Source organism: Podarcis erhardii (assembly GCF_964252035.2).
Source record: "Podarcis erhardii genome assembly, chromosome: 10".
NCBI lineage: Eukaryota > Metazoa > Chordata > Lepidosauria > Squamata > Lacertidae > Podarcis > Podarcis erhardii.
Window position 1 is genome coordinate 3,114,065 of NC_138500.1, and position 21,055 is coordinate 3,135,119.

General features: G+C 46.9%; 1 protein-coding gene across 3 annotated transcripts in view; it reads left to right on the top strand.

The window, feature by feature from the left end:
* Positions 1–2,867: 2,867 nt before the first annotated feature.
* The window catches only part of LOC309351847 (acrosin-like), a 53,221-nt gene continuing 35,033 nt past the window's right edge, over positions 2,868–21,055 (top strand). Inside the window, exons 1-5 of one of the 3 annotated variants that reach the window (XM_081879956.1) lie at positions 2,868–3,007; positions 3,554–3,754; positions 5,894–6,168; positions 6,971–7,116; positions 7,454–7,579. In XM_081879956.1, coding sequence (XP_081736082.1) covers positions 2,898–3,007; positions 3,554–3,754; positions 5,894–6,168; positions 6,971–7,116; positions 7,454–7,492 — 771 coding nt within the window. In that variant the 5' untranslated portion in view covers positions 2,868–2,897 and the 3' untranslated portion in view covers positions 7,493–7,579. Of the gene's footprint in view, positions 3,008–3,553; positions 3,755–5,893; positions 6,169–6,970; positions 7,117–7,453; positions 7,580–9,386; positions 10,211–21,055 lie in introns of those variants that run through there. The other 2 variants (XM_081879955.1, XM_081879954.1) reach the window with 2 other exon arrangements.

A 21,055-nucleotide genomic window follows, 5' to 3' on the forward strand; every position in this document is an offset into this window, starting at 1 on the left:
ATTAATTTCTTTTTTTTTTAAGGTCGATCTAACTTCCCCTTCACAAATTTTCCCTTTATTATATTAATTATAGGTCACATTGACCAAGTAAAACAAAACATAACATTTTATAATTCTATTCTCTCCCCCCCCTGCCCCGGTTTCTGTCCCTTCCTAGACAAATGTCCAGAAAACAAACAAAAAATATTTCTAGCCCGGATTCCTCACGTCCGAGGCGTCTGATTCTCTGTCAGTCCCTCTCTGCCAGCTATATTGGTAGTCCTCTTTGATGGTCCTAAGACCCCGAAGGAGTTCAGTCAGAGTCAGATCATATTTTCTTTCATTCAGAATGTTGAAGAGTGTTTGCTGCGAAAGGCCATCTAGTTTTCCATACTCAAGAGAAAAGTCCCAATCATATTGCTTTGTTCTTTCTAGTTTTAATATTCCAAGTACTCCAGGGGCTTCTCTCTTCTTCTTTCTCATCTTTCGCAGGTCTGTAATCCAGAAGTCTTCTTGCTCATACTCTAACGCTGCAGATTCCTGGTTGATATTTTCCACTTGTAGTGTCTGAACTCCTTCTTTTTTCTCTGTCAATTCCAAAGGCATCTCTTCCTCCTCTGCTGCAGAATTTTTATCATACATCTCCTTTGTGCATTCAGCAGAGTTGTTTGTTTCAGGATTCAAGGTCATAAAAACTTTACTCAGAGCCATACTCTGCTCCTGCAGGATTCCCACGAGAAAGAACATTTTTTCTATCTCCGCCAGTAATTTTCCCTCTGCAGCCATTGTAATGTCACTAATTCCCCCTAGGGGGCTTTCAGTTATTTAGTAGTCCTTTTCCAATAATCTGTTACTTTGTTATTATCAATACTTTGTTTCCAATCGCCTCAGTCCAAATGTATCAGCTTTAATTCCAAGAGTTATTAAATAGCAAAATTCTTTACTTTGTCCGCCCGTTTGACAGCTTCTTTGACAGCTGTCAAACTCCTTTCACTTCTTCCTCCGGGACCCAAATAGGACACTCCCGGGTTTTTTGGGGGGGATACACACAAAGTTCCAAATTCCCTTTCTCTCCAGCACAAAAATCTTGTTCTATCAAATTTGTGAGAAACTTTTAAATCATCAAAACAGTATTCATTCCGCCTTAATTCTCCGTTCCTTGCTTTGAAACGTCTATAAGTAGAGGGGGTGCGGACTTCCCTTTAACACATCCCCCGATCGTGCCGAATTCACAGGATAAAATTTTTAAAGTCCAAATTCCACTACTCACGGGTCCTTTGTTATCCAGTCCAAATTTTGGGAAGAAAGTCAGCGCTCTCCGGCCATGGCTTGCGGCTTCGCTCTACTGAGGTAGCGGTCTACTCTCAGCACCACGCCACTCTCCGTACCCTCTCCGCAGCCTTTAAAAAGGCTCTTCGTGGGTCGGGGAGGGCGCTTAAGGTGCCCACCGAGTCACCAAGTCCGCAGGCTTCCGCGCCTGCGGTTTCTGAGGGTCCCCGTGTCGCCGGCACGGCAAGACCCGTCCTCAGCAGAGCCGATTCCCTCCGGAGCTCGGAGGGAATCCGCCATTAGCCGTTCGCGCTAACCCGGAAGTCTGCCGTTTGTTCTTTGTGTCCCCTTTCTTTGAGTGGTTTAAAAGATCTGTTGCAATTGCAGTGAGGTTTCTCTTTCAACTTTTTTTGCAAACCCTTGGCGTCTATACCCAGTTAGGGGGTGTTACATTTAAATCTCCCACTCTATGATCTAAGAAAACCATCTCTGCAAGTCTCTTCCTGGAAACCAAGGTTCCCATACAGCACAAATGTAAGAAGGGCTGCTGTCCCCCCCCCCCCCGTGCTAGTTCTACTCAGAGGAAAGCTGCTGAAATTAATGGGCCTAAGTCACGTTGGCACTGGGACCCCCAGGGGTCATCTAGTCCAACCTCCTGCAGTGCAGGGATCTCAGCTAAAGCATCCGTGACAGATGGCAACCAAGTTTTCTGGAAATTTATTGTTAATCTGGAAATTTATTATTGATTAGTCCCCCTTCTGTGTCGAGCTGTGGTTTGCCAATAGAGCCAAATGCAGACTTGTTTTAGCAGCTGGATGAGGCCCACAGAAGGCTCACGTATCCCTGGTTGAGGGATCCCACACCTGCCCACTGGCTTATAGGATTCAGGACCAGCTTTCAGCAACAAAGATAAGCAGTGGGTCTTTCCCCCCCACCCCACCCCCTTGACCTGTTGCACTGGGTAGATGAAGCAGGTGTTGGTGTAACCCCTTTGACCTCAGTGTTTACTGGTGAACAGACATAAGAACCTAAGAAGAGGCTGCTGGATCCGGCCCATGGCCCATCTGGTCCAGCATCCTGGTCTCACAGCGCATACCCCTCAACCGTCGCTCCTTGAGCAGGACGTCCCAGAATTACAAAAGCCCTTCCAGCTTCTGTTTGGATCCCAGGATGTCCCAATTTTTGGAAATTGCGCCTGGATGCTACTTTCAACAGACAAGTCACAGCTATGTCTTCTAAAATTGTATAGTTACTTATCTCTTTGGCCCGGTGTGTGTGTGTCCCATAACTCCTTATCTTTCTCTGATGAAAAAAGGGACACCCTAAGGAAAAGTGGGACATTCCGGGATCAAATCAAAACCTGGGTCAGATCCTGTAAATCCAGGACTGTCCTTGGAAAACGGGGGTCCAAGAGGGTCCGCTGTTGTACACAATTTGAGTGTGCATGGGTAATGCAGGGCGAAAGGGGCACACGGAACAGAAAGGAGCCCTTTGCACACACAACTTGACTCCAGAACATAGGCTTTAGAGAAGAGAAGAGAAGAGAAGAGAAGAGAAGAGAAGAGAAGAGAACTTGTGATGATGTCAGACTCTCCACCTGCTGATCTGACAGATCTTCCGTTTTGTGATGTCATGGATTCCAGGGAAACATGGAGGAAGCAGCAACACCTGGAGCCAGCAGAAGGATGGGGTGGTGGCTCCTCCCTGTTCTTGCCCTCGCTGCTTTCCGCCCCACCCATGCCGAGGAAAGCACCTGCGAGTAAGTGGGGAGAGAGGCCAGACATGGGAAGGAGGCAGGAGGGGGCATCCCACCCACCAACTCCTTCTGGATGTGGTGTTGAAGAGGACCATGGCTGACCCATGGCTGACCCATGGTTGCTCTCACTCCCCTTCATTGTGGTGGGTCAAAACTAGCATGTAAATACAGAGTCTGTTCTCAGAGGGCATCTTTCTCCATCTCTCAGAATACTAGAATCCATCTGGGTCGCCCAAGGAAGCAGAATGGGGGGCCAGTCAGGGGGACAAACAAAATGAAATTTGGATTTGCTGAACAGTCCATTTTTGCCTCTGACCCCACCCACCACTGAGATGTGGCCCTCAGAAGACAATGTGGCCCCTGGGCTAGAAAAAGTTCCCTCTGCCTTAAAAGCCTGGGAGCGATGGGCATTTGGGAGGCACCCAGAAGTGCAGCTGGGCATATCCATTTTCTTCTCTCTCTTCCCAAGATGGCCAAGAGGAGGGGACTGACCAGTATATGCAATGTCTCTGATCCTCTTTAGATGGCAATCTGTGTCTTGCTTTCCAGCGGAGTCTGCGGAAGGCGTCCCATGGCAGGCACGCATACCCTCCTCCGGATTGTGGGCGGCAGCAACGTTCTCCCCGGAACGTGGCCCTGGATGGTTAGCTTCCAAGTCGTTACACGGAAAGGATACGTCAATTTCTGTGGAGGCTCCCTGATCAGCCCTCGATGGGTCCTCAGCGCAGCCCACTGCTTTCAGAAACCAAAGTAAGCAAAGGGTTCCCAAGAGGTGTGGTCACGGGGTCTGCAAACCTGGCACCCAGGGCGGGGGCATCTCATGGGAGCAGAGTCTCACCTTGTGCCTTCAGACGGGTGGCTGCTGTCAGCATCGCAAGGCATCAAAACTCAGAGTCATCCTCTTAGGACAATGGAATCGGAAGCCCAGGAAAAGCCCTGCTGGATCAGAACTCAGGGTCCAGATAGTCTATTGCAGGCATGTCCAACAGGTCAATCGCATTTGACTCATCAATTGCGGGACTGATCTTGGTCGATTGTGGGCTGAGAAAGAAAATCCTTTCTCCGCAGCCTCAAACAAAGCAGCAGCTGTCGCTGCTGCCACCATTCTCATGCAAGCCTGAGCTCCTCCTTCTACAGCCGAGCCTTCTACCTCCAAAGTCAGCTTGCCTCCCTTCCCCACCACCCGCTCTGCGCTTTGGGGGTGGGGGAGAGAGAAAAGCCCTGTGTGCTTCTACTATCTCCTCTGATCCATGTAAAGTAATGTAAAAACACACCGTATTTTTCACTCTATAGGACGCACCGGACCATAGGACCCACCTTGTTTTAGAGGGGGAGAACGGGGGGGGGGAATCCTCCCCCTCTCTGCTCAACGCCCCTTCAGCGAAGCGGCAGGAGAAACAGAGCCCCTTCCATTTCTCCTCCTGCTTCGTTGAAGGGGCGCTGCGCAGAGAGGGAAAACTTTGCAGCGCCTCTCCAGCAAAGCGAAGCCTGGAGAGCAAGAGGGATTGCTGTGCACCGACCCCTCTCGCTCTCCAGGCTTCAGTGAAGGCAACCCGAAGCCTTCGGAGCACAGCAGGAGTTTCCACTGCGCTCCGGAGACTTCAGGCGGCTTCAGCGAAAGCAACGTGAAGCTTCCGGAGCGTGGCAGGAGCACTCCCTCTGCGCTTCGGAGGCTTCACATTGCTATCGCTGAAGCCAAGGAGCCTGCATTCGCTCCATAAGATGCACACACATTTCCCATTAATTTTTGAAGGGGAAAAGGTGCGTCTTATAGAGCGAAACATACGGTTGTTTGACTTTTCTCACTTGTTTAGTTACTTGTCCATCTGGTAACTATTTGGGTCTGTCATTATGATATCCAAACATAACTATTGCATTTGTGAAATAGAGATCCATTTATTTACTTATTTCATAACTTAAATGACTTTGGAGGGTGGTAAATCACTGCCAATTTTTGATAGTGGATAGTAGATCACAACTGACTTGAAATTGGACATGCCTGGTCCAGCGGTTCTCCTGCAAAACTTGAAAGGACACTGGGACTAAGCTGGCCCCCTACTCTTTGATTCATGTTTCCGGGACTCATCCTATAGGTACTTTCAACTATGAAGTGTTACTGAAGTTTTCAGCTTCAGGCCCACAAATCTGCAAACTGGACAGTGCTTTCTGGAGTTCTTTTGAGAAACTTTTGCTCCAGAATTTGCCACTCCAGGGTTAACAAAAACAGCAGAGGTAGATGAAAAGTCAAATTTATTACACTTTTAAAAAGGAGAGTAATTGGCATATTTACTAGAGGTTTTAAACAGAATTAATGAATAGCAATGTTTGTAAGAATGCATGCGTTGGGGTAAAGCGTCCTGTAAAATGCAATATTTCATGAAAAGAGTGTACATAAGCAATTGGTTTGGGAGAAAATTGCTCTGCAAAAATGTGTACATTAAGAGAAATTTACAGTAAAACAATGATGAGTTTTTATGAGGACGTTTTTAGAAAATGACGCGGAGAAGATTAGAAATATGATAGGAACCAAAACCAACACCCCAAATGTAATTTCCAAAGATTTCCCTCCACCCCATGGATCAAAGCAACTCTTCATCGCTTCATCACTTTACTTAAAACTTTGCCCCAGTTTGATGAGGGACCACCAATGAGTAAGCTGTTCGCATCTGGTTTTCCAGATCCACCTGGTGGCATTATGCAAGAAGGGAGATGTGCAGCTCAGAACCAAATTGGGGGAGGGGAATGAGGCAAAGGGCGGTGAGGCCTGCCTGCTCCCCTCTCTCCTCAGACCCAGCTGTGCTCCCTGTACTCCAACATCCAGCCAACTTCGGCTGACCTTCATTTGTTCAGGAGCACAGTCCTCCACCCTGTGCGTATTCTTTGTTCCAGGGACATACCATGGATAAGACTGTCGATTGGTGCCAACCGCATCTCCAGCCCCGGCCCCGATGCCCAGAGGCGCTCGATCAAGAGGCTGGTGAACCACAAGCTCTACAGGCGTGATTCCGGCAACAAAGTACACAACGACATTTCCTTGGTGGAGCTGAATGAGCCAGTCAACTGCACGGACTATATTCAGCCAGCCTGCTTGCCAGATGACAGCGTGGTGGTTTCCTTGCTCAAGCACTGCTATGTCAGCGGTTTTGGAACCATGGACCCGACAAGTGAGATCTGCAGGGAAACCAGGCCCCCAGAAGGAGTGGCCTGGCTGTGTGCCTAAAGTAAATTTGCAGACCACACCTTCCCTGCCGATCAGTTTCGCCAAAGAAACGTAATAGCAATGGTAGTCAGGGTGGAAATTACAGTGGCTGCAATCGCAGTCTAGAATTTCGATTCCTGCATTGCAAGGGGTTGGGCTGGATGCCCCTTGGGGGTCCCTTCCCACTCTAGGATTCTAAGTTGGTAGTTACGGTTGGGCTGTGTACATTAGAAGCCCTGAGTCTTAGAGGTGAGGCAGGTGTGTGTGTGTTTCACAGGGCAGAAAGGGATAGAGATGGTTGGTTTTGAGAGCCATTCTACTTCACGGCTTCTGGGCAGATCGCCTTCTCCAGACATAGATGCTTGCCCCCAAATCTCAGCTCAGTAATGATGGCTTTGCATGCAGAAGATTGAGTTTCAATCTCTGGGTAGGGCTGGTGGAAACTCCTGTCTAATGCTGCTGTCGCTCAGTGTATGCAATACTAGGACAGATGGAGAGATATGGAGGGAGAGATGTGGTTTCAGGAGGAAACAGAGAGTTTTGGGGTCTCTAAGGGCCCCTAGAAACCAGGAGCTCACCCTACTCTGCAGCCTGACGTACCCTTGTCTCTGATCTCACCCCCAGTCCATCAACAAGGTTTTAGGGGGGGTGATATTGCTGCACCTGCCTTCATGTCTCTCTCCATTAGTCCTGGGGGTGAAAGTTGTGTGGAGAGTGAAATCTGAACTGAGACTCCCCCTCCCCCCACTTTCCCTTTCTGCTCTCAGCGGGGGAAAAGCCCGATATCATGCTGGAAGGTTCTGTCGACATCATCCCCACGGCGACTTGCAGCAGCCCGGTCTGGTGGTCCAAGCTGATCCTCGAGGAGAACATCTGTGCTGGACGCTTGGAAGGAGGCGTAGCTACATGCAAGGTGGGTGAAGCTCTGACAAAATCCAGGCTACGGGTTTGGCTTGGGAGCGAAACCTTCCGGTGCTCCTGGAACAGCAGAGCTCTTGCTCTGAACATGCAAAACTTCCCTGCAATTCAGTCTCCAGCATCACAGGCATCAGCCGTGAGAGAAGGAAAAGGCCACTCCAAGGACAAATCCTTGGAGAGATGCAACTGGCCTGAGCAGAAAATGCAGGGCGAGATTCACCAGTGGAAAAATTGGCATAAGGCATTCACATAAACATGAATGCCCTCCTTGGAGTTCAGGGGTCTTCCTTAACAGACACAGGGCAGATGAAGATGATCCCCTTTGCCCTCAGCATCCCTCCAAGCTCTGCTCAAGAGGTCGCCACCCTTAGCATCTGGACTCAGAAGGCATCACAACCCAAGTAGGGGCCATTGCCTCACTGGTGGATATGAGTCCTTTAATGCCCAAACCACCAAAAAGGCCAGCTCAATTTTATGTTAGTTTCTGTTTGCCACTGTGCAGCTGCTTAGAGTCACAGGACTCTGTTTACATTCCAGAGACAGTCCAGGCTGTTGGACGTCTCACGGGAGACGGGATGTGACGTTAGTGGTTTCCTCTTCCTTTGTTCCTTTGTTTGAGTTGCTCTCTGCTCTCACAGAGAGAGGATGTATTTTTCTTTTCTCTCTCCGTAGCTTAGTAATAAAGCATAGCATGTAGCCATAAATCTCATCACTTCTGCATGCTGCTAGAATCTCTGCTGGATGGAAATGTGCCTGAGGCCTCCTCAAAGGCTCAGGTCGTTAATTATTTGTCGGGAGGAAAATGAGCTTTATCAGTTTGGCCGAGCGGAGATCCCAACAAGATATTTGACAAAAGAGAAAATCCCACAGTGGAAGGGTGTCACCAACAGTGGCCACATTTCTGGAGATGCCGCAAGAGACTGACGGTGGTGTTCTAGTGGTGAGCATAGCTGCACTCCAAACAGCTGACCTCGGTTCGGTTTTCAGCAGACACAAAAAGCCCTACTTTGTCCTGGTTGGCTCGAGCGTGGTGCTGAGAAATCCAGGTTTGCTGGTTCAATCCCCATATGGGACAGCTCCAAAGAGTTGGACTAGAGCAGGGGTAGGCAACCTAACGCCTGAGGGCTGGATGCAGCCCAATCGCCTTCTCATAGAATCATAGAGTTGGAAGAGACCACAAGGGCCATCGAGTCCAACCCCCTGCCAAGCAGGAAACACCATCAGAGCACTCCTGACATATGGTTGTCAAGCCTCTGCTTAAAGACCTCCAAAGAAGGAGACTCCACCACACTCCTTGGCAGCAAATTCCACTGTCAAACAGCTCTTACTGTCAGGAAGTTCTTCCTAATGTTTAGGTGGAATCTTCTTTCTTGTAGTTTGGAACCATTGCTCTGTGTCTGCTTCTCTGGAGCAGCAGAAAACAACCTTTCTCCCTCCTCTATGTGACATCCTTTTATATATTTGAACATGGCTATCATATCACCCCTTAACCTCCTCTTCTCCAGGCTAAACATGCTCAGCTCCCTTAGCCGTTCCTCTTAAGGCATTGTTTCCAGGCCTTTGACCATTTTGGTTGCCCTCCTCTGGACACGTTCCAGTTTGTCAGTGTCCTTCTTGAACTGTTGTGCCCAGAACTGGACACAGTACTCCAGTACTCAATTCAGCCCACGGACGGTCCGGCAATCAGCATGTTTTTACATGAGTAGAATGTGTTCTTTTATTTAAAATGCATCTCTGGGTTATTTGTGGGGCATAGGAATTCGTTCATTTTTATTTTAATATAGTCTGGCCCACCACATGGTCTGAGGGACGGTGGACTGAAAAAGGTTGCTGACCCCTGGACTAAATGATTCTCAGGGACCCTTCCAACTCTGCGATTCTATGACCCTCAATATGCAGAGCAGGGGCTCTGTTTCTGAGCTACGGCCTTCCCTTAGATTAGATGAGTTTCCTTGGAAGTCCACCGAGGCCAACCATCAGCTCAATGGATGGTCCAGGGTGCAGGATGCAACTCTGTGATGCTTCCAGCTCTTTGATTTTGCAGCTCCCAACACCTTCCAAAGCGCCAGTCCTTACACATTGCTTCATCCTGCCAACAGCAACAGATTATTTGCACAAGCGAAAGTGCTGTTACAGGTCCAACACCACAGCTGGAGCTTTCATATGACATCTTCACAAACCTTTCCTCTTACAAAGCTCCACTTCTGACCCATTGGGCTGTCAGCAAGCTCCTCCTCACAGGAGCCCTTTCTCTCCCGCTTGCAGGGCGACAGCGGGGGCCCCCTCATGTGCCGGGAGCAGAGGTCCGAACGCTACTGGTTGGTTGGAATCACCAGCTGGGGACCGTCCTTCTGTGGCCAGGAAAAAAGGCCGGGGGTCTACACCTCCACACAGTTCTACCTCGACTGGATAAGGAAGACGACCAAGGAGGACTTTTCCCTACCCAGCCACACACCGCTATTGGCAGAGCCCCAGGCTACGCCACGGCCGCACCCACCTCCAAGGCCACAGCCCCAACCGGGACAAAATGGGAATTTGCTATATCCCAGGCCCCCTCCAGCAGCCTGGTACGTGAAAGGGCCTTGGCCACCCCCCAAGACCCGCCCTCAGCGTCGTCCTGTGCTCTGGTATACGAAGAGACCCAACTCCCGCCATACACGGTATAGGCAGCCGGTAAGGTGGCGTCTGAGGACAAGGGCCCCAGCTTTGCACGCGCAGATTTACAGGCCGTGGATCATGATTCACACACCCCCACCATGGATTGAGTTACAGACACAGGAGCCACCCGGGAGCCAAGTTTCTTACAATGGAAATGGTCCCTAGCTCAGCCGCTGGAAGAGTAGCAGTCGAGGGCTGATAAGGACTGCTAGGCTTGGGTGGCAATGCCAGGGGTGCCCATGGGCATGGTGGGTGGGCTGCCCCTGCCAGATCTCAGAGCCCACAACCCGTCTTTTGCTGGTCCTGGCTTGAATATGAAGTTGCATCCAGATGGGAGCTTAATACTGCAAACAGCTTTTTGGTGACACTTTTTAACAAAATCAAAATATCAAAGTTCTCAAAATGAATAAAACCACAAATGAATGGATAAACAGGTGAGTGTTAGTGTGCTGCTTTTTGCAGCCCAAAGCAAAAGCTCTCCTGAATCATGCTTGGGAGGCTGTAAGGTGAATTATTTGTGTCACTTGCTGTGATCTACTTCTGTTCTTTGAGCTGCAGATCCAGGCTGTTCCCAGGGTGCTGCAATGCTCTATTGGCTAAGGCAGGCCTACCTACACCAGGTGAAAGGGATTCCTGAAGTCATGGTGCTCCCTGGAGTTGCAGCCAAACCTCATTTTCCAGCCACAGGTGCATGCTTGAAAGCTCCAGGTCCAAACAGTTTTGTTTCTCTCCCAGCTCTTTCCTGGGCAAAATCTGCATTTTACCACTGAATTGGAGGCAATTGTTTCCACCAATTCAGCAATAAAATGAGGGAGAACCAGGACAAAAAAACCCCCAAAAAACCCCTGCTTGGACACGGAGCTTTAAAGCCTGACCGTAACACATCGCCAAAGGAAGTCAGGAGGTGGCCTGAATGCCCTTGAGCCAGTCACTGCCCCTCAGCTTAAGACTACTTCAAAAGGCTGTTTTGTGGGTTAAGGGTGGAAAGGGAGAATCATGTCCACCACCATGAGCAACATGGGGGTGGGCGGGAGTGGGATAGAAATGCAATAAATAAAGATATTGTTATGTTCTGAGCTTGGATCCTAGAGCAATAGGCAGGTAGGGTATGTGAGATAAGAAATGAGTCTGGTGCGCTTCTGCTGCCACTCAGCTTGCAGGACTTGTAGCAGAGTAAACACAGCGTATGCTCTTGTGTGCAAGCATGCAGGAAAGAAGAGTCTGTACGCAGCTTCTCCTCTAATCTAAGAAGCTTTATTTATGTACAGCAGCAATAAATCAGAATCTCCGGAGACGGCATCATGTCTCCCTTCGTCTCAGTCAAAACTGAAAGCAGACTGAACATAGAACAAAGAACAGATCCCCAGATGGAGACCACCCCCCCCCCCAGTGGGCAGGACGCAGACTCTGAGCTGTTTAACCCTGTAAGCTCCTCACACCCCCTCTCGCCCTGCACTGCTGGGGGCACGTAAGCATACCACTTACCCCAAAAGCAACCCTGCACAGAACTCACTCTGTCTCTGGAAGCTCAAAGGTTTAGTAAACCCATCTGCCAGATTCTGCTGGCTTGGACAGTACTTCAGATTCACCAAGCCTGTCTGGACACTCTGGCACACATTTTGGAAACGTATGTCCAAATGTTTGATTCTGGACTTGAACTGTCCAGACTCTGCCAACTTCAGACAGGGTTGATTGTCTTCCCAAACAGTGATGGGCTAACAACAATCCCCACAGATTTCTTGGACCAAGCCAGTGTAAAACTCTAGTTCCCTACAAAGCTCTGACAACGCACTGAACTCAGCTTCTGTAGAGGAAAGCACAATGAGACTTTGCTTTCAGGACTTCCACCCAACTAGAGATACCCCAAACTTTATTACAATCCCAGACACAGACTTCCTGTCTTCCAGATTCGCCCAATCACTGTCAGTCAAGCAGGTGAGCTGTGCTTCACCCTCAGCTGACAGTTCGAGACAGAAATCTTTTGTATCCTGCAGGTAACGCAGCACCCTCTTGATACCATTCCAGGCACTCACACTTGGCTTTGTGGCCTCCCTGCTGAGCATATTGGTAGCAAATGCTATGTCTGGTCTGCTCCACTGGGAGAGATACAACAGACTACCCAGAGCTGACTGAAAGATCTCAGTGTTTTCGAACTCAGCACATTCCCCAAGCTGATTGTCTTTCACGTAGCTCATCTCCATGGGTGTTCTGACCCCTGCACATTCAGACATTCTGTTGGTTTCTTTTTAAAAAATAATATTTATTCAAAGTTTTGAAAATTACAACCAGAAAAAAGAGAAAAAAGAAAAATAAAAAAGACAGAAAAAACACAATCATTAAAAGAGAAAAAAAGCTAATCAAACCTTTACATAACTTTCTTCTTATACTTATTTCCTTGACCTCCTCACACCTCCCATTTTTGTATTCTAATTTAAATTGTTGTTTCAACAAATCCTTCCAACCTTATTTTTATCTTAATATTAATAATTTGTTTTAAAATACTGTAATTTTACATTCTCTCTTTCATCAATTCATTTTTACTCAATCCTTTATGTCATCTTGCCAAAACCACATAATTTTCTTATTCAGACGTCTTACTAACAAGATCCTTAATTTTACAAAATTTTTAAAAACCACTTTTACTTTATCCAATCTTAACTCTCATCCAGACCTATATATCAATACTTATTCTTGAGACATTTCTCTAAGGTCGAAAAAGATTCCCTTCCACGAATTTCCCAACTCTCATAAAAAAAACAAAAAAGGAAATTATATTATATACACACTGAGTTCCCAATTTCCATTCCACCCATACCCCCTTCCCGGTTTCAGTCCCCAACATAAGTCCAACAATCTCAAAAAACCATCAACCCGGAGATCTTAAATCCGAGGCTCTTAAATCTCTCTCATGACCCCTCAGCCAGTCTTTTGGATAGTCTTTAATATTGAAAGCCAAATCTTGGGGAGGCTCCAACCCAGCAGCATCCACATTCCTTCCAGCCAAACCTCCATACTTAAAAGTAGGGCCTATAGGATATTCCAAATCTTGTTTCATTCTCCTTTCAGATCTATATGTCCCCAAAGCTCCAACTTCCACCTGGGTAAAATTTATAATCCAAGGGTCATCTGATCTCCACATAAGGAGATCTCTCCTTTCTTCTCCTCAGAGACAACATGATTCTCCTTCTCAAACTTCCCTGTTTGTTCAGTTGAATAAAATTCCTGTGCCGAGTTCTTATCAAGTTCATTGCTGGTACTCACTCTTGTATCCAAAGTTGTAACATATGTAGTCAAAACACCTATTTGACCTTGCAACTTTCCCAAGAGAAAGAATGTCCTATTCAATTCAGACTGAATTTCCTTTCCAACAGGCATTCTTAAGCGTATCAAGGTCAAAAAACAGTTTCTCAGCTGGTTCTTGTTGCAATATCCCAAAGCTCCCTCTAGTGGAATTTAAGTTTCTTTTTACTCCTTTCAGCACAGATTGTAACAGTCCTTCCTTCTTTTTAAACATAAGCTTGTAGCAAATGTAAGTAATAGAAACAAAGTCCTCTTTTTGTATCTTGACAGCTAGCTTGACAGCTGTCAAATTGTTCTATTCCTCATCAACGGGCTCTCACGGACCACTCCCGGGTCCGGGGGGGGGGTGGCACATCAATTCCCAAATTAAGTTCTTCTCCTGCAGGCTCCCCTGCTTCCAAATAAAATTTCTTATAGTTTCAATCAGTAGAATTAAAGTCTTTTACAGAAAAAAAAGAAGAAAACTCTCCGCGACCTTAGTTGACAGGTTCTTTGCTTTAGATTATTTTTACAGAAAGGGGAGGCGGACTTCCTGTTTGGACCTTCCCCGATCAGTACCGAATTTAAGAATATTTTAAAAATCCAATTTCCGTACTACTCACAGGTTGTTGTTTGAAATCCGAATGTCCACAGAAAGAAGTCAGCGCTCTCCGACAACAGCTGTGCGGCTTCACTCCGCAAAAATAGCAGTCGATTCGAAACACTGCGCCACTCACCCCGCGTCACTTCGGAAGCCCCAAAAAGGGGTTTCCCTGTGAGTAGGGGGGCGCTCTTGGTGTGAGCCAAATCCCATGTTCCCAGGCTTCCTCTGCCTGGGATTTTTGGAGGGTCTCCGCCTTCGCCACGGCGGCAAGACCCAATTTTGGCGGAGCGGGTTCCTCTGAGTCAGAGGAATTCTGCCATTGCCAATGGCGCTAACCCGGAAGTCCCCCCACATTCAGACATTCTGAACTTCTCAAGCAACTGCTCAATCTTGCCTTTCTGACTGAGCAAGAAGCTTCCATCCTGGGTTGTATCAAACTGGACGCCTAGGTAAATTTTCACTGGACCTAGGTTTTTGAGTCGGAAATGTTTTCCAAGCTCTTTGGCAAAACCTTGAACCTGCTTCTCGGTCCTGGCCACGTAGATTATATCACCCACAAACACCGAATCTATCTCCTGTGACTCTCCTGACCCCTTCAGGTACAGGCAGCTATCAGCAAGACTCCTCTTGAAACCCATGCTCTGCAAGGTTTCATTCAGACTCAAGTTCCAGTTCCTGGCCGATTGTTTCAGACCATAAATGGACTTGTGGAGCTTCCATACTTCATCAGGCCTATTGCCCTCAAACCCTGGAGGAGGGAGCATGTACAGATCCTCCCTCAGGTCTGAGTTCAAATAGGCTACATCCACATCAAAGTGATGCACCTGTTAACCTTTCTGTGAAGCAACGGCTAAGAACATGCACAGAGTTTCACTTCTGGAAGTAGGAGCATACACTTCAGTGTAATGCAGCCCCTTCCGCTGTGTGAAACCTCTGGCTACTAGTCTAGCCTTGTACTGCGGTTCTCCAGTTGCCGTGGGTTTAAGATGGTAAACCCAATGACTGCTCATGGCCTGCTTGCCTGCTGGCAGTGTCGTGATGGAGAACATGCCTAGAGACTCCATTGAGCTCAGCTCTTTCTTCATTGCCACTTGCCATTTTCTGGCTTCTGCTTCAGGCAATTTCTGAACTTCCTCAAAGCTCTCTGGTTCACATTGAGCCAGACTAACCCACACGCTAGTGACCTCAAACCTTTTGGGTGGTTTTCCCTTTGTAGTGCAAAGTAGCCTGAGCGCTACTTCAGGTACCCCCTCTCACCCACTAGGGCCAGCTAGAGTGTCCTTGCCCTCAGAGGACTCCCCCTCTGACTTACTGCATCTTCTGGACTTCTCAACTGGACCTGTGGGCGATGAAGTTGCACTCCTTTGCACTAGCTTAACAGCTTTAGGAGATGCCCTTTCCTGTTCTTGCCCTTGGTCAGGGATCTGATCCTCAGCAGCAGGAACAGTTTCAGCTTCTTCCTCCTCAGCAGAGTCAAGCAGACTTTCTGAGAGGATGTCAGGATTCCCATGGATATGTGTTCATCCACTTTGCTCACAGAACTCAGCACTCCTGCTAACTAGAATCCTAAACTGATTACCTTCAGGATAGGCAAACCTCCACCCCTTGGTCCCTGGCTCATACCCACAAAAGATCATTCTTTGGGACCTGGAGCCACCCTTTCTACGCTTGGCCTTTGGTACAAGGACCAAAGCCTCACACCCAAACACACAGAAGAAATGTACCTTGGGCTTCTTACTATGCAGCAGAAAATAGGGCGTGTCCCCTACTACAGAACTGTACGAGCGGTTCAAAGTGAAAGATGCAGCCTTCCATGCTTCTGCCCCAAAGCGCTGAGGCAACCCTGTGTCAAAAAGCCTGGCTTCTGTTGCCTCTTGCAGCGTGCGGTTCCGACATTCTGTCACCCCATTCTCCTGAGGAGAATGCATGACTATCAACCTGTGGCATATCCCTTTCTGGCAGAAGAAGTTCTGCAGCGCAGACTGGGGGAACTCCCCACCACGATCTGATTGAAAGCTCCTGACCTGCAGTGAGAACTGTAGTTCAACTGCAGTGATCCAGTCTTTCACCAAGGCAGCAGCCTCTCCCTTGTGCTTCAGAGTGAACAACCACCCATTTTGGGAAGAAATCATCTACCAGAGATAACACAAATTTCGCCCCACCCAGACTGGCAACTTGCATAGGGCCGCAAAGGTCTGCATGAACTAGCTCAAAAGGTTTTTTGGTTACCCTGTCAGACCTAGGATAAGTGCACATTTGAACCTTAGCTTTCTTGCAGGCCCTGCAATCCAGGTATTTGGCACATGCCTTCATCTTGCATCCCTCAGTGCAACTTGGGATCTTCTTCACATACCCCCAGTTAACATGTGACAGTCTCCTGTGCCTCAGATGATGACACCCATCATGGATGGGAATGTTAGCACACTGTGCTTGTGCTGGCTCAGTGGGACCTTTACCTGCAATAGGCGTTTCCAGAACAAACAGCCTGTTTTTGCACTCAACACTGACCAGTTGTTGCCCACCTCTGGAAATGGAACACACATTATTTTCAAAACACACTTTGTAGCCATCATTGACAAGAGAAGAAAAACAGACAGCAAACAACACTGCATCTCTGGCATTATGTAGGCCTCAATCTCTGCCTGTAAAAAAGAAGCGAAAACAGAGCCTGAAACAGTTCGTTTGGAACCATCTACAAGAGTCACACTTTTTCCTGTCATCACAGCCCTGCAGTTCCTCAAAAGACCAGCAGAGGGCATCAGATGGTGACTGGCACCATTGTCAATCACTCAGCTCAGCACTTGGCCTTGATCGCAGCTTTTCACTGTTGCCATAGAAGCGGCCAGTTGGTGGTGTGACGATATGTCTCTGTCGGTTCTCTTGGGGTCTCTCTGAGCCTTTCCATGCTTGGCAGCACCTCTAATCTGGTTGCCCTGGGAAAAGGCCTTGGAGGCTTCCTGTGGCTCCACTGGACACTGTCTAACCAGATGGGAATCAGAGCCACAACGAAAACAATGACAAGGTAAAAAAACTTTCACTGTTTCTTCACTTCTCCCTGCACCCCCCCACACACCTGGATGCAGGACAGCCTGGGCCTGTTCGCCCTCCATCTTTCTGCCAGCATTATTCCTCATCACACAGCCTACCCGAGATAAACTCTAACATCAGCTGCCCCACTGGCATGGTCTCCAAGGTCTAACACAAATTCTCATAGCTTTTATCCAATGAGCTCAGAAGAATGTAAACTTTTAATTCTTCAGGGAAGGCCACATTGACCTGCCACAGTTTACTGAACGCAGCCAGCATACGCGTAATGTGGTCTCTAACAGGTTCGCTAGGACGTAGTTTCATCTCAAAAAGAGTCCTTGTCACATGAATCTTGGCCCCTGCTGTAGTGTGTAGGTGCACTCTCTCCAGAGCCTGCCAGATTGCCTGTGCAGTCCCTAGCCCATCAACATGGGGCAATTGGGAAAAGTCCAAACTGAGCACCAGTAGACCCATCATTCTCTGGTCTCTCCTCAACGGAGCAGTGGCTGTTACTCTTGCAGCTGCAGCTGCACCAGCTGGTGCAGGGACTGGGGCATTCTGCGTACAGTTCCAGAGCCCCTTGCCTGTAAGCCAGGCCCTGACTCTTCGGGACCAATCCTCCCAGTTGTGTCCATTGAGCCCCTCAAATGGGACATTGAAGGTCTCCTGAGCCTCTGCCTTCTTCTCCCCCGGAGCTTAGCTTACTCATGCTCCTGCCAGCCACTCCTTGAAGAGGCGATCTCCAGCAAGGTCCTTCTTCACCAGCGAGTTTCACTGCCTTGCCTTAAGCACACAGCATGGCAGGATCTCTAGCTGGACTCCTCTGCAGCTCTTCACACACAGACACAGCACAGGCATGACTGAAAACCTCCATAACCTGGAAGGTTAGCCCCCATAACCTATGAGATAAAGAATGAATCCAGTGCACTTCTGCTGCCAGTCAGCTAGCCAGACTTGTAGCAGAGTAAACACAGTGTGTGCCCTTGTGTGCGCATGCAGGAAATAGGAGTCTGTACGCAGCTTCTCCTCCCCGTCCCTTTAAACCACTATACAATACGGACACTGAATGTATGAATGAACTTTGTATCTGCATACTACCGGCTGCCGCCCAATCAGGAGAGCTCAATTTTGACAGCTAGCCAATGGTGGGTATCGAACAGCAGCCCCTAGCGGCAAGAAGCTCAAACAGCAGGGAGCTTCTTTTACCATGCCTTTGCAAAATTGTCCAGCTCAGCTCTGCAAAACTGTTCAGCCTTCCACGCTTCATTAAGCCCCCTGCTGAGCTAACAATGGGTTCAATGTATTAAAGGGTTATTAATTGGTTTCAGTTACAGATAGGTAGCCGTGTTGGTCTGCCATAGTCAAAACAAAACAAATTCCTTCCAGTAGCACCTTAAAGACCAACTAAGTCAGTTCTTGGTATGAGCTTTCGTGTGCATGCACACTTCTTCAGATACACAGAACAAAAAATTCCTTCCAGAATTTGTATCTGAAGAAGTGTGCATGCACACGAAAGCTCATACCAAGAACTGACTTAGTTGGTCTTTAAGGTGCTACTGGAAGGAATTTGTTTTGTTTTAATTGGTTTCAATCATTCAAAGGTTGTTACCATGTATATTTGTTGCTATCAAACCACCGTAGCTTTTATTTAGCAGCTTGGAAAAAAGGACTGAGCTTTGGAAATTCATATGAAATCCATTTCTTAGCCAATTCCTTTAATTCCAATGCTGTTTTGCTCCATGTAGAAAGCACTTTCACCCCTCCACCCACTACCATGACCCGGGGGACGGGAAGTCACGTAGGCAGAGAGGCTTGAACTGTCCGCCATAGCCCTCAAGCCTGAGATCACGTACACATTGCCCCTCCTCGAGAGAACACCCCAGGGCGACATTAGCAAGGTTATCAGGCTTGCCTAAGTATCAGGCTGCACATCTCTGGACTAGCCCATGGACAAAGATGTTTCCCAAGTGCCATTGTTCTCTTGGTGATGAGTACTTAAGAGGTGTTTAGAACATGCTTGTCTATGCTAACCTATGCTTGTCTATGCTAACCTAGACTGGAAAGAGAAGCTGCTGAATTGCAACTTATTACCAAACTTAAAACCATGGAGAGACCTGGTCTGAACAAAGACATTGGATTCTTATCTCATTATACATGACAAAGCCATTTTTCACCTTCTCACCCCTTGCTTTTTCCTGTAAGACCTATTGCAGTCGTTAAGAGTCGTCAAAAGGCTCATCACAGCTATCTGCCAATCACCCATTCCCACCACCCTCCTGAGTAATACCCCTCCCCACCTTCTCACTATATAGAAGGGTCTGGTGATTTCTGTTTCAGTTACAGATAGGTAGCCGTGTTGGTCTGCCATAGTCAAAACAAAAAATTCCTTCCAGTAGCACCTTAAAGACCAACTAAGTTAGTTCTAGGTATGTGTATCTGAAGAAGTGTGCATGCACACGAAAGCTCATACCTAGAACTAACTTAGTTGGTCTTTAAGGTGCTACTGGAAGGAATTTTTTTTATTTTGTTTTGACTATGGCAGACCAACACGGCTACCTATCTGTAACTGGAACTATGCTCACCTTGTACTTGAGGACTTGCCCTGACATGTCTGTTTATGTTAATCATATATAACCCTTCACCTTTTGACATTTTATTGATGTAAAAATGACGTTTTAGTGACACTGTATGCAATGTCATATGGGGAACCGTGGGAAGTTTTAAAAGTGAATGTCACCCCATGCTCAGGGTTCTTACTGACGTTTGAACCTGTTGCGCAACAAATAAATATCTCTGTCTACTGACGGCCATTTTGCTCCAGTTTGTGACTGGGATCTCCTTCCTTTCTGACTGGGAGCACCCGTGGGCTCTGCCCAATGAGCTTGGTGTTGAGTAACTTCACAACCAGGAATTTTCCCTTTCAGTTTTGATGTTCTGACCATATACTCATCTACACATTTCCATTCTTTCTTAAGTTTTTTATTAGATTGTAATCTAATTGCTGTCGTCATTCTTGCTAGTTCAATAAATTCAGAAAATTTAAATTGCCAATCTGCCACTGATGGTACTTCCTCTCCTTTCTAGTTTTTGGCAACCAATATCCTGGCAGCAGCTCTTGCGTATAGAAAGATTATTTTCTTGTCCTTGGGGATATCACTTGCTACTTGTTCCTAAGAGGAATGCTTTCGGCCTTTTTTCAAAGGTTATTTTAAACCTTTTTTTTTTAACTCCTCATAAATATTTTCCCAAAACTTGTTAATTTTAACACATTCCCACCAAACATGATATAATGTTCCTTCTGATAACTTACATCTCCAACATACATTCAATGGTAATTTATAATTTTTTGCTAATTTGGCAGGAGTCAAGTACTACCTGTAGAGCATCTTCATTATATTTTCTTTAATAGTATAACAGATGGTAGAATTAATGTCATATTTCCAGAGCCTTTGATCCATCTGTATCGCATATCCAAAATCCTGTCCCCACTTAATCATAACCTCTTTTATCTCTTCATCTTTAAGTTCCCATTCCAATAGCAAATTATACATTTTTGAAAATTGGGGAGAGGAGATTTTGCAGTAGTTCTATCTGGAATTTTGACTCTTCTTTTTGAAATCCAATTTTCTTATCTGAGTGAAATTGATCATTAAGTTGGTGGTATTGTAACCAGTTAGTAACAATACTGTTTGATTTCTTACAGTTTTTAAAAAAATCATTTTTATTGATTTTCCAATAAAAACAGCCAATCAACATGTCCATATCATAATCCAATTAAAAACTAAAAACTAAAATAAAAAAAGACCAAATTGTAATCCAAATTTTGATTATTAATTTTTCTGGGCTCCCCATAGTCTGGACCTCTGAAGCATATCTCCAAATCTTCGGTCCTGCCTCCTCTCATTGTTTTCATCTCATTGTTTTCATATTTTCCACACCCCGATCTTAACGATTTAAATTTCTTTGTCCCTGGCTCTGAGATTCTCAGTCATGTCAAAACTCATATATCCTTCCGTCTGTTGAATACAGCTTAATTTGTGTATATATACATTTTCAACTGTCTGTTTGCCAGCGCAGCTTTCCCTGACTCCATTCCAGTCTTCCAATCTGGGCTGTTGTCCAAGTCTATCATCTGAAGTTTAATGACGCAGCAACTCCCAAGTTGTTAAATCATTCCAATCCGGGCTGTTGTCCAAACTTTTCATTTGAGATTTAATAACATAGTAACTTCCACATTGTTAGGTTCTTACTGTAAATTGTTGAGCATACTGTTTGCAATATTGTATTGTAAATGAACTGTATTCCACAGATATGTCATTTGGTGATCATTCAGCCTCTCGGAGACCACACAATCCCCCCTCCCGGC